The 13,027-nt window shown below is 41.8% G+C and overlaps 1 protein-coding gene across 1 annotated transcript in view; it reads right to left on the reverse strand.

The window, feature by feature from the left end:
- itpr2 (inositol 1,4,5-trisphosphate receptor, type 2) overlaps window positions 1-13,027 on the reverse strand; it is a 62,175-nt gene that overhangs the window by 26,397 nt on the left and 22,751 nt on the right. Inside the window, exons 26-37 of the mRNA XM_080027752.1 lie at window positions 12,546-12,713; window positions 11,321-11,407; window positions 11,104-11,229; window positions 10,848-10,970; window positions 10,408-10,608; window positions 9,678-9,929; window positions 8,939-9,064; window positions 8,620-8,748; window positions 8,186-8,306; window positions 7,642-7,823; window positions 7,135-7,277; window positions 5,750-5,858 (exon numbers count right to left, since the gene is read on the reverse strand). Coding sequence (XP_079883878.1) covers window positions 5,750-5,858; window positions 7,135-7,277; window positions 7,642-7,823; window positions 8,186-8,306; window positions 8,620-8,748; window positions 8,939-9,064; window positions 9,678-9,929; window positions 10,408-10,608; window positions 10,848-10,970; window positions 11,104-11,229; window positions 11,321-11,407; window positions 12,546-12,713 — 1,767 coding nt within the window. The remainder of the gene's footprint in view (window positions 1-5,749; window positions 5,859-7,134; window positions 7,278-7,641; window positions 7,824-8,185; window positions 8,307-8,619; window positions 8,749-8,938; window positions 9,065-9,677; window positions 9,930-10,407; window positions 10,609-10,847; window positions 10,971-11,103; window positions 11,230-11,320; window positions 11,408-12,545; window positions 12,714-13,027) is intronic.

The raw sequence follows: 13,027 nt of genomic DNA on the forward strand, positions 1-13,027 counted from the left end.
AATAGTTCAGCGTGCACCGTGCTACGAGTCCAGAGGCATTTCTACACAGGGCAAACAGACATCCTGTGCCCAGTCACAGCCAGACCAGACAGACAAACAACATGTGCTAATCCCTCATCGCCATGGAAACCAACATAATACTGAACTAACAGACACCTGACTGCTGGATGGGGGGGGGGCTGGTCAGGAGGGACAAAGGGAAGACCTTCAACACAAACTCAGGTAGTAAAACCTACATGACAAATAGATTTTAATTTCTATTTTTTCATTATTTCTTTAATTTCTTTATTGATTTATTTGGAATAAAAAATAAATAAAAAAATCCGAAACCAGATTTACAAAATGTTTTACATTTTGTAACTAACTTTCCGACTTGATACAGTGGCTTGAGCCTAAATCCAGCTACTCTTCAAACCACAGGGAGGTACCCATGAGCTCACCCAGCTCTTTGCCTACCTGACCCGCTTGCAGTGGATGAACCTAGTCCACGTTCCACTGCTCCCGTGAGAAGACAGACAAGCAGGGAAAACCCTGCAGGATGAGCTCACACAGATAGCCAGCGTGACACTGCATGCATGGGACAGTGTATGTGTTTGTGTGTGAGTGTGTATGTGTGCGTGTCTAAGTGTAGCTTTCGGTCTACATGCGTCTGTGTGATGCGCTTAGCAATGAGAGGGTGGTAATCTGTAAATCTGCTTTGCCTTGGGTGGTGTGAAACTTGGCTAGCAGAAAAAGAAAGGGAGGGAGCGAGGGACGAAAGGAGAAAGATGGACGGACAGACAAACAGTGTGTGAATGACAGGGATGAGTGTGAAAGAGAGTGTGACAGTGGTTTATATTACAGAACAGGCTTTTTTAATCCTCTGTAAACAAGATTGCATGCTTTAATGTAAAAACATGTGACATGACTTACTAGTTATATGCACAAACATGATCATAGAAAACACCTCATAACTAAAATATGATATACAGTATATGTTAAAAAGAAATGTAGGCATTGCATAAAAGTATACGTCTATTATATTATATTTTTTCTTATTGTCAAACAATCTGATGAAAAAGGATAAAACTAACAATTGATCAAAAAACTACATATATACATATATATATCTTTAAATATAAAACTATAGTTGAGTGAGTCTATGCATGTTGTGTCAATCTTGTCAAGTCCATATATGTACATTGATAGTATATGTACATTGATAGTATATATATACTGACTTGATACAGTGGCTTGTGTGTGTGTGTGTACAGTGGCTTGTGTGTGTGTGTGTGTGTGTGTGTGTGTGTGTGTGTGTGTGTGTGTGTGTGTGTGTGTGTGTGTGTGTGTGTGTGTGTGTGTGTGTGTGTGTGTGTGTGTGTGTGTATATATATACAGTCATATGAAAAAGTTTGGGAACCCCTCTCAGCCGGCATTATAATTGACTCTGCTTTCACACAAAAAAGATAAAAGTGGTATGTCTTTAATTTACCAGGAACAGCTAAGTACTGGGATGTTTTCCAAACAAAGATTTTTTGAAAAGCAGTATTTAGTTTTATGAAATTAAATAAAATGTGAAAAACTGGCTGTGCAAAAATATGGGAACCCTTGTGGTCTTGCTGATTTTAATGCATGTAACAGCATGTAAAACTGAGGACTTTAAACACAAAATTGGTTGGATTATGTTGTTAAGCCTTGAACCTCATATAAAGGTCTGTTTAATCATGATAAAAGGTATTTTAGGTGCCTAAATGCAAGTTCCACTTCTCTTTGACTCTCTGCAGAAGTGAGACAGAATGCGATCATCAAAACAGCTCCCAAAAGATCTTAAAAACAAAGATTATTCATTGTCATGGTTTAGGGGAAGGCTACAAGAAGCTTTCCCAAAGGTTTCAATTGTCAATTTCTACTGTAAGGAACGTTGTCAGGGAATGGAAGGACACAGGCACAGTTGCAGTTAAACCCAGGTCTAGCAGACCAAGAAAAGTACAAGAGCGGCATATGCGGCGGATTGTGAGAATGGTTGCACACAACCCAAAGATCACCTCCAAAGACCTGCAAGAACATCTGGCTGCAGATTGTGTATCTGTACATGGTTCTACAATTCAGTGCAATTTGCACCAAAACATCTGTATGGCCGGGTGATGAGAAGGAAGCCCTTTCTGCGCCCACGCCACAGATACAGTTGCATGGAGTTTGCAAAAGCTCATTTAGACAAGCCAGCTTCATATTGGAAGAAAATGCTTTGGACTGATAAGACAAAAATTAAGTTATTTGGTCTTTATAAAAAGCAGATGTTTTGGTGCAAATTGCGCTGAATTGTTGAACGATGTACAGATACACAATCTGCAGCCAGATGTTCTTGCAGGTCTTTGGAGGTGATCTGTGGGTTGTGTGCAACCATTCTCACAATCCTCCACCTATGCCGCTCCTGTTTTTTTCTTGGTCTGCTAGACCTGGGTTTAACTGCCACTATGCCTGTGTCCTTCCATTTCCTGACAACGTTCCCTACATTCGAAATTGACAATTGAAACCTTTGGGAAAGCTTCTTGTAGCCTTCCCCTAAACCATGACAATGAACAATCTTTGTTTTTCAGATCTTTTGGGAGCTGTTTTGATGATCCCATTCTGTCTCACTTCAGCAGAGAGTCAAAGAGAAGTGCAACTTGCATTTAGGCACCTAAAATACATTTTCTCATGATTAAACAGACATTTCTATGAGGTTCAAGGCTTAACAACAGAATCCAACCAACTTTGTGTTTAAAGTCATCAGTTTTACATGCTGTTACAGGCATTAAAATCAACAAAACCACAAGGGTTCCTATATTTTTGCACAGCCAGTTTTTCACATTTTATTTTATTTCATACAACAAAATACTGCTTTTCAAAAAATCTTTGTTTGGAAAACATCCCAGTACTTAGCTGTTCCTAGTAAATTAAAGACATACCACTTTTATATTTTTTTTGTGAAAGCAGAGTCAATTATAATGCCGGCTGAGAGGGGTTCCCAAACTTTTTCATATGACTGTATATATATATATATATATATATATATATACAGTGCTGCTTGAAAGTATGTGAACCTCTTGAGCCGTTTGGAATGTTATTGAGTTTAACCATTATTCAATAATTTTTATCAATACCAGTATTTTTTATATGAAATAACAGATGTTTGTTTATCAATTCCACTTTTTTCTTTTCCGGAAATCAATTGTTAAAACAACTTAAATTTTTTTTTTGCCAACTGTTGTATGTGCAAAAGTTTGTGAACCCTGAGCTGCATTGCTTAAATCGAGCAGGTAAACACAATCAGGATGGCCAAATTAAGTGATGAAATTGACCAATGTAATGAGAGATCTTTAGGGAAGAAATTGGGCGGCACTATATAAAACCGAGATAAAACCAGGTCAGTTTAGGCTCACCGAAGTGAAAAAAAACCCCACAGCAAGTCCATTATTCATTACCGTCTAAGAAACATTTGTGAGAAACAACAGAACCCATGGGATTTGAGAAAGTATTTTAAATTAAACTATATTTGTGACCCACTTTTTAAAAGATTTACATCGTAGGGGCAACAAATGTGCTTGTAGAGATAGACTGATGCAATGGTGGCTTGGTTTTCAAGGAGTCTAAAAAAAATCCGAAAAGTATAGAATAACTCCAGTAAGGGACAAATTCCGAATGTTATCTCATCTCACACACTTAAGTGCTTTTTTATTTTGCAATATTTGTATACATCAAATGTAGGCCTATAAATCCTTTTCTGCATTTTGTTTTTTCGAAAAGTGGGAGGACAAACAATGATAAACCTGCCCTTAACTGACAGCCAAAACAAGTAAAGTGCAGCAGAAGAGAGCCAGCGCATCTCTCTATACTGGCACTGCTGCAGATCTTGCCCTCGCTGCCCGACCAGAGCTCCTGGCAAACCCCAGGCAAACAGAGAGCAGGGGGCTGGGTGGGACTCAAGAGGAGGGAGAGAAGGAGAGAGAGAGAGAGAAAATAACTTAGGCGGCAGACAGAATGCGATAGACTGAGACAAAGCAATGGAGGGGGCAAGGGAGGAAGAGAGAGGCAGCAAGCGGACAGAAGAGCCAGAGAAAGGAGGGAGGGATAGAGAGAGAGAGAGAAAGAGAGAGAGAGGGAGAGAGAGAGACAGAGGGAGAACGTGATGGTCCACGTGAGGCTGGCTCAGCCACTGCAGGCTGTTACGTAAGCGCACCCCCTGCCCCGTCTCCTCATGGACTAAGCAGACTCTGCTTCTCTCCAATCCCTCACCCGCCAGCCGCTGCCCACTTTTTTTTTTTCCTTCCACTCACATGGCACCTCACATGGCTGCCTCCCTCCCTCCCTCCCTCCCTCGATCACTCTCTCTCTCCCTCCATCTTTCTCTCACTCTCCTCCACCCACTCATTGCACCCCAGGGGAGCCACCAACCTCTGCTGCCTATGCTGTCACTCTCTCTCTCTCTCTCCTTCTGTTTCTTGTCTGTCTACCTCTCCCTCTCTCATTATTTCCATCAATCGTTTGTTTCTATCTCCCTCGCTCTTTCGCGCTCACTCTCTCCTGTGCAGTGAGGCTGCAGCTCCACGCTCAGGGCTACAGGGATATGACAAAGAGAGGCCATAAATGCATGCTTGAGCACACTCACGCACACCTACACAAACTGACATTTCACATATCGTTACCGCACCGTCTGGCTTCTCGAATGCGCAGAGGCGCTTTTAAAAAGTGACTGTTATTGTTTTTATTTATTTTTCACTCAGAATTCCTCTGATCTCGTTACACACAACTGTTGAATAATTTGCCTTTCGAAAGACAGCTAGGCTCACTGACACAAGATGCAAACACAAAACGGGAAATAGTGGGAAAACAAAACTCTGAGTCTTCAAGCAGCTGCAAGTGATACTGTCGTGCACGACATTGAGGTAGTTTTAACAGTGTTACAAATGCAATTAGAGGCACATACAGACATCCTAGTATTTTAACAAGTGATGTTCTGAACACAAAACAGCCAAAAGTGGCCATATCCCAATGAAGTACCATGCAGCTTGAATAAACGCGTCTGAACCTTCCAAAAAGGTGATTACAGACCTGATTTTTTTTTATATACTTTGGCCTATCTCCGATTCTCTCGCACACAAACAAACACACACACACACACACACGCACAAACAAACACACACACACACACACGCACACACACACGCACACACGCACACACACACACACACACACCTCCTTAAGTCTCCTCTATCAACTCCTGTCATTCACTTTCCAGGCGTCTGGCTGAGAGGGGGGTGCAGCAGGAGACAGACTCCTGCACCCCGCACTCGCTGCGGTATTGATTTGTTTGTTCGGTGCTAGCCTCCCCTCCTTCTCCTCCTTCCCTTGCTTCCTCCCCTCTATTCTCCCTCTCAGTGTGAGTGTGTCCTCAAGTGCCTCCCTGCCTTATGTAACACAGAAAGGCCCACAGCATACTGATGAAGGGGTGTCTGGGCTCTGGGCCGACAGACCTGGGAGAAAACAAGGACCGCACACTAGCACTGCTGATAGGAGCACGGCATTGCTTTTAATGTGACGGTGTGACAACCTCAGTAAACTTTTAGATCATTGTATCTATTTGATGGGTTTTCTATGTAACAGCTAGGGTGGGAGAGACCATAATGATCTTCTTGTAAAAAAAATCAAAATTGTTGACTTGAAAATGACAAATGATTTAATGAAAGCCATGTTTGAGTGACACACTCCCCACACAGGGTCAAGTACTCACAGGCTCCTGAAAGCTTTCCTTCTTGTCCAGCATCTCTCTGAGTGTCTGCAGGATCTTGATACACAGCTTCTCCTCTTTGTCCATAAGCTTCTTGGTGTGTTTGATAAGTCTGAAGGAGGGACAAGAAAAGTGCTGTGTCATCATTAGCAGACTTGTCATGCAGTCTCAGAAGTTAAAAATAATGTATCAAATCACCACAGGTTGAAATGTCTTTTTTCTGTTTTCTATGGAGTCCAGACAGCAGCAGCAGAGTAACAGCACCCCTGGAGGTTTGAGGATGTATCAAACTAATATTTTATGAAATGAATGATCTAAAACTAGTATGAGAAGTCCACTTGCTACAGATACGTATATTAAATGAACAGTTTTTTTTCTTAAGCTTAAGTCTTGGTTAATGTTGTTCATTTATACATACATTATATTGCTGCTCTGTACTTCATTGTATACTGCATTTTTACTCTTTTAATTGTCAGTTTTTATCAGTATTTTGATCTTGTTTTTGTTTTGACTTGTTTATTTTGTTGTTTTTAAAAGCCTCCTGTGGACAGGTGTTGTAAACTAGCATTTATGCTAACACACTTACTGAAAACATTGCATCTGGTTCGTCCAATGTCATTGTCATGTCCATACACAAATAAAATAAAATCAATCAAAATCAATCAATCATTTCAGTTATGTTTATTAAGTCCTCGTAAAAATCCCCAACGATTCAATAAATATAATAATTATTAGTGTTTAATTAGTGCAGGGGTTGAGTAGCCTGGTGCTACCAGACCATCGTACTTCATTTCATTTGTACAGAAGGTCTGGCAGTGCTGTAATTGGCAAACGTTCACTCATCGAGGCGGGTGTCTGTTAAAGTTTAAAACTATTGGATCTGCCCAGTGCCACTCTGGATTAGCCAACCAATCGCATAACGTTTGGTCGTCACGTGTGTCATGAGCCGGCTTCTGGCCGCAACTGAAACTGGAGCGCGACTTCGACGTCATCGTTCTCAGCCACTCGCTCTGTTCGCTGATTGGACCGGCTGTCGAATCTCCGGCAAAACTGGGAAATGGGCTGTACACCCAGACTGACTACTGAAGGGAAAATAAAATTTGGCCGGAAGTAGGCGGGCGGGCGGAGCCAGGCTAGGGGTTGAGTCCATGTTACTTTTTTTTTTTACTCTTGATTTTTTTTTGACTCCACCAATCTTTAACGTTTTTAACTATTTTAAATATAAGCAGAAAACGACAGCTACCAGCAACTTGTGTCAAAAATATTATCTCATCCGCAATTCTTCAAGTTATCCCTGTGGCTGTATGAATCGACACTTTAAAATGTGGCCTTCAAAAGTGAAAAAATGAGTCCAATGTTCCAAACAATGACAACCGACAGTGACTTACTTTGACATGAAAGCTCCACTCTCACAGCGTAACCGAGCAGCCTCTGGAAACAGCAGCTCCGGGCTGTGGAGAACATCCACCAGCACGGAAAACTCGGCCTGAACCTTAGGACTGAACTGCTCCTCCAGGCAGGACACAACCCCCTGTCAATCAAATACAGACACGCATAAAGACTCAAACAAATGTGCTCCTTGAGAAATTGTAGTAACTTTAGTGATCCCTAAACTTTTCACATTGAGCCATCATCAGGTGATTTTTAAATTTTTCCAGCCACCAGACACCTTCAACATGCCCATCAACCTTGGCACTAATTAACAAAAGGTTAGCATGATAACACACGTAACTAAGTTTGGTAACATGGTAAACATTCTACCTGCTTAACAGTTCTCGTTGCAGTTATATGAGCTTGCTTACATTAACATTAAGCTCAAAGGCCTGCAGTCCTCCCTATGTGCATGGCTGTACACTTCTAGGTCTTGTTAAAAAAAGAATAATAAACTTGTGCACCTGCAGCTTTTCAATGATGTTCTTGTAGTCGGGGCCACCAAGGGGCTCTTTGCGGGGCCGTGTGCGGGCAGAGGTCCTCCAGTCCTTGGCTGCTCGCTGCACCATGTTGCTATGGACCTTGAGAGACAAAGTGTTGACCTGACTGTCCAGGTCCACTGGGATGGCTATGGCCCGTGCTTTAGCTGTGGGGAGAGAAGCATTAGACTGGAGTGTGAGTTTATTTGTTCTGCTCGGACCATAACATGACACGCACCCAAAACGCCGGTTGATCTTGTATCTGTTATCTGTCACTGCTACTGTGCTGCTCATACTAAAACACTATGAAATGAAATTGTGGATATAAGCACCATGACAAAACCACCCATCTCTGAAGAAATTGCTGGTTCAACATTGACACAATTATTCAACTTATTTCTATAACTTACAGTTTACACTATTCATGTACATTGTGAAATTATTTTAAATGCATTTCAATGCCTCTCTCTCTCTCGGTCTTTCGCTCTCTCTCAATCAGTGTTCCAATTTGCAGAGCAGCAACACTCACCAACGTCAGCCAGTGTTTTGATACAGCTCTCAATATTAGCTTTCTGAGCCGAGTTGATCCAGGTGCAGTTGTAAATCCTGAAAGAAGACTGGAGCAGCTTGATGAAGACGGACTGGTTTGTCTGTGAAAAGAGGAAAAAGAGAAAGTGAATAATGTTTTGATTTTGTCTTGTTAAACGGCATAAATGTGAGAAAAACTATGGTCATTCTGACGGGAACACATAAGTACAGACTTCAGCACAAAACACCCAAAAAAGCAGCTGTTCTAAGTACAAATGTCTGCAACGAATCAAGAAAGGTCCCAGATGAGGGTGCCGTCTGCTGTCAAATATTTTTACTGTGGAGAAAGAGTGCCAAAGTGTTTGGACGTGCCATGAGTGAGTCTCCCTCAGCGGGCACATTTCGCGTGCTTGTCAGAGGGTGAAAAAACAATACCTGCAGGTTGGAGTGGTTGACAGAGAAAGGTGAGCTGAAGAAACCCTTGACAATGGCCATCACTGTCTCTGTCACATACTTCTCCAGGTTCAGATCAGCATGGTTACGGTCTGTGGTAGTGTTGCACACCTTAAGAAAGGGGGGAAAAAAAGGGATTTAAAACTTCTGAACATGCTCACACTCAGCTCACATGTTAGTCTGCACATGCGATATGTGACTAGATTGGGCTTGTCAGTTAGCTGCAGTGTATCTTGACACATACATTGCCTCATTAGAAAAAAAGTAGCAGGTAAACAAGTGTGACCTGACAGAGCCTTACACTGGACATGTCCACCAGGAAGTTGTCAAAGAGCTTCCAGATATGGTTGGAGGTGTAGATCTCTTTCATTTCTACCTCGGTGTCCACGTAGCAGTGATTCACAAAGTTCACATAAGCAGTTTTCACCTGGGGGTTAAAGAAATAACACACTTGGTTATTTTCTGGTAAAATAGGATTATAAATTATAAGTGAGAATGTTATAAGACCTTTGACAAAACATGTGTTAGTTATCTATAGATTAAAGCCTCAAGCCATAATATTATTTTGTAGTAAAATGGTTTCAGCAATTCTGGAGAATGCTTGATGTCAAAATCAATTTGTCAAAATCAGTGAATATCTCCTCATAATCTGCTACCTGTCCTTACTGTGTGTGTGTGTGTGCGTGTGTGTGTGTGTGTTCAATGCGTGTCTGTGTGTGTGTGTGTGTGTGTGTGTGTGTGTGTGTGTGTGTGCACGCTGAAAAAAAATCCAGTGTTAATACACAGCCTCGTCTCTATAAAAAGGCATGTTGCTAGCTACTGGTCGGCACCCTTTGTTTACGTACCCTTTATTGACATGCCATTTCACAGAGCCTAGGCTGTGTATTCACACTAGATTTTTTTTAGCACACACAGTACGTTCTAAGGTAGGGGATTGGGAGGAGATATTCACTGATTTTTATAAAAAGTGATTTTGACGACAAACGTTCTCCAGAATTCATGGTCTCTCTCCACCTTTAAATTAAAATCCAGCCTCCTACCTCTGATATACAGTGGACATCATTGACAACTTTGACAATGTCGTCGAGCGGCAGCAGGGAGTTGCATTTCAGCTCGGTGTAGACATTCTTGCCCTCGGTGCAGGCGGCCAGCAGCTCCACCAGGGTGTTGTGGTAGGCCAGAGATCCGTCTTCGTCCGCGCGCTCTCGCTCAGAACCCATCAGCTGCAGTAACACTTGGAATGAGGAGCGGTCGTTGTAGAACAGCAGCACATCCTCGCCTCCATTTACCAGCTACAGAAAGAGAGAGCCACACAAAGGTTACATAAGGTTAAATGCAGGCTCCACTATAGCGGTAACATACTATATCTATAAATAATAAAAAGTCACACTAACAAATGCAATAATTTCTTAATGTTTCTTAACAGATGCATCACAGTGAGTTGCATTGAATTGTGATAAGTTTAGGAATCCTCAGTATTATGTCTTAGTATTTAATTCAGCAAACTACTCCTGCAATTAAACAGTACATACACTTCAATGACTGCAACGCATCCATGTGCTATATACGATGATATCATCTTTTAAAATAACTCTATGTAACAAACTATGTACTAAATAAAATAAGAAATTAAACATCTTGAATAGTATTTCCTAATGATTATACTGCATAAATAGTAATCACCGTTACATTTTCATTATTGCAGTTGATTTCAAAATCAAAATAAGTACTGTTGAAGCTTTAGGAGAACATAGAAAAGGTTATTCTCACCTCCGTCATGACTTTGTCTTGACATTTCTTCACATACTTCCCATCAGCTTTCACAATGGTTTGCAGGAACCTGAGGTACTGGACGTGTCGTCCATGCGTTTCGATGCAGTGGACAAAATGATGGACCACCCGGTCGCTGATCTCATTGCATAGCTGGAAGTTGTTCATAAAGATGTGACGCATGGTCTCAGCTTCCAGCAGCTGGTAAAACAAACACGAGTCCTGATTTAGTATAAAGGAGAAGATAATCTTCATAAAAAAAACGTGTATTGACACAATGACAACTGTTCTAGTTTATAAAAATAAAAATAATCAACAATGACATTTCTTTTCTGCTATTTTTTCTGACCTTGTATTCTTTATTATGGACTAACTCTGCTTATGCTAGTGCAAATGGGAGGCACGTCAACAAGGGGAAAGTACAGGTCATATCAATGTACCCCTGGAGTGAGGAAGAGGTTCAGATGTTTATGGAGCAGAATTTGGTTCTGTATGTTTCCTCTGCAGAAATTCTGCAGGAACGTGTGTGCCAGGGTCATGACCTCGTTCATCTTCACATCAATCTGAGCAAAACCAAATGAATAAAAGGACAGACCATTAGAGAGAGTTTCAGATAGAAAGACATCAAGGGATCACGTTAAGACTTCACAAAAATACATCAATTGCAACAAGTCCCTCAAGTTGGCTGTTACTGACTGTCTCAAAGGGAATCTGCAGCAGGTCCAGCACCACAGTGTGGGCCCCCATGTTCTTCAGCAGCCTCTGCTGCTGCACACGGCTCTTCTTACTGGGATAACACAGCTTATTGAGTCGCAGTAGGATCTGAAACATCAGAGGCAAACATCTATTATGTAGATACAGCACTGCAAAACAAAAGACAAAAATAACCTGAAAATGAAGACATGGAGCTCACCTCTTTGACGATGTTGTAGTTGTTTGCTTTGTTGCTGTCAATTTGAGGCTTTATATCTCCATCCTGCACCGGGCTCAGGACAACCTCCTGGCAAGAGGATACATGAAGAAAAAACAAGCCTTTAGTATCTACATTCAATAATATATGCTGTAAAAAGATAAATATAGTAACGTCCTGCAGAGAACTAAAGACTTAGGGTGTATTCACACATGCCGTGTTTAGTTCGGTTGAAACAAACTCAGGTGCACTTCCGCCTTCGGTGCGCATCTTTCAGGCAGGTGTGAATACAGCAATCGCACTCGGGGGTGGACCAAACAAGCGCTCAGAGACCCAGCTGAAGAGGTGGTCTCGATGCGCTTCAAAACGCACTCTGCTGCAATTCGTTTGTGGTGTGAATTTGGCCGGACTCGATCCGACCCAATTGCAGGAAGCACTGCGCCTTTGCTTTCTTTTCTTTTTGAATAGGCTAAATAGCCATCAGCTTCACATTATGGGAAAGTGTTGTTGTTGCCATTGTTAGGAAGATTAGTTGTGGTTTGACCGGGAGCCCCGAGCGAAAATATTACATTTGATAATGACGCATACACATGCTGATGTGTTCAGCGATCAGATGGAGAGGGGAGCGTCTCCCATAGCCTACAGTGCCAACAGGTTCACGCTGCAATTTGCATGAAGTTTTAATTTTTCTTCCCAACGGGACCCGTGTCAGTTTGGAGCTGAACTGCGCCGGGCTGACTTGAGCCTATTCTTCTCACAAGCCGCGCGTCCAGCAGCAAAAATTCAGTAGCCTATACATTATGTCACATCGTAGGCTACAAGCCACATGGCATTGACATAGGGCTACATATTATAACCATATGAAACAACAATAATTTGATGTTTTTCTTCTTTATTTATTATTTTTAACCCCATATTATATCAATGATACATTTCACAGTTTCTACTTCGTTCTTCCTGCTTCTCTCCACCCCAGAATGTCTGTCCAATGAATGAATGATCTCAGATCACAGGTGGTTTTGCTTCGTAATGCTGGTTCACTTGCAAAAGGGGCAATATAAAAGTGGACCACACCAAAAAAAAAAAAATCTAAATTCTATTTGGTCTGGACCAAAGCAAGTGAACTAACGGACTTTCCATGTGTGAAAACACCCTTAGACTAAAGACAAACTCAAGAAGCAGAATGTGAAACAAAATGCTGGATGCCATTAAACGATTGGAACAGCACCTCAATGTTTTGTTCTATGCCCTGCCTGGCCCCCAGGTCTTCACTGCTGTAGACTCCACTCTTCTCCACCCACAGCTCGGACTTCTCCACAGTGAGACGCAGCTGGTCCAGGTCTGTCTTGATCTGCTTGTAGTTCTCTACATCCTGCTCCGACACTAGCAGTTGGACCTGAAAAAACACACACAGAGACACACGTGTATATATGCCTGATGAGCTCACAAACCAGACACAAAGACATCAAAAGAACAAGCGTGAAAGCACATCTATTGCCAACAAGTCTCAGTGCACCACTTTGGAAAGTTGGCACATTGTTGAAACTGGCAGCTTTATGCAGCTCTAGATTCCATCTGAGGAAGTTTTTATTGAGACTGCTACTGTTTTTAGCCTAATCCAATCTGATTACATCAACCATGACAAAAAAAATCTCTCAATTTAAGGAAGTGCCTAATGCCACACTTTCTGTAAGCTCAGCAAGTATCCAA

The sequence above is a fragment of the Ammodytes marinus genome (assembly GCF_949987685.1).
Source record: "Ammodytes marinus genome assembly, chromosome: 5".
In the NCBI taxonomy this organism is placed as follows: domain Eukaryota; kingdom Metazoa; phylum Chordata; class Actinopteri; order Uranoscopiformes; family Ammodytidae; genus Ammodytes; species Ammodytes marinus.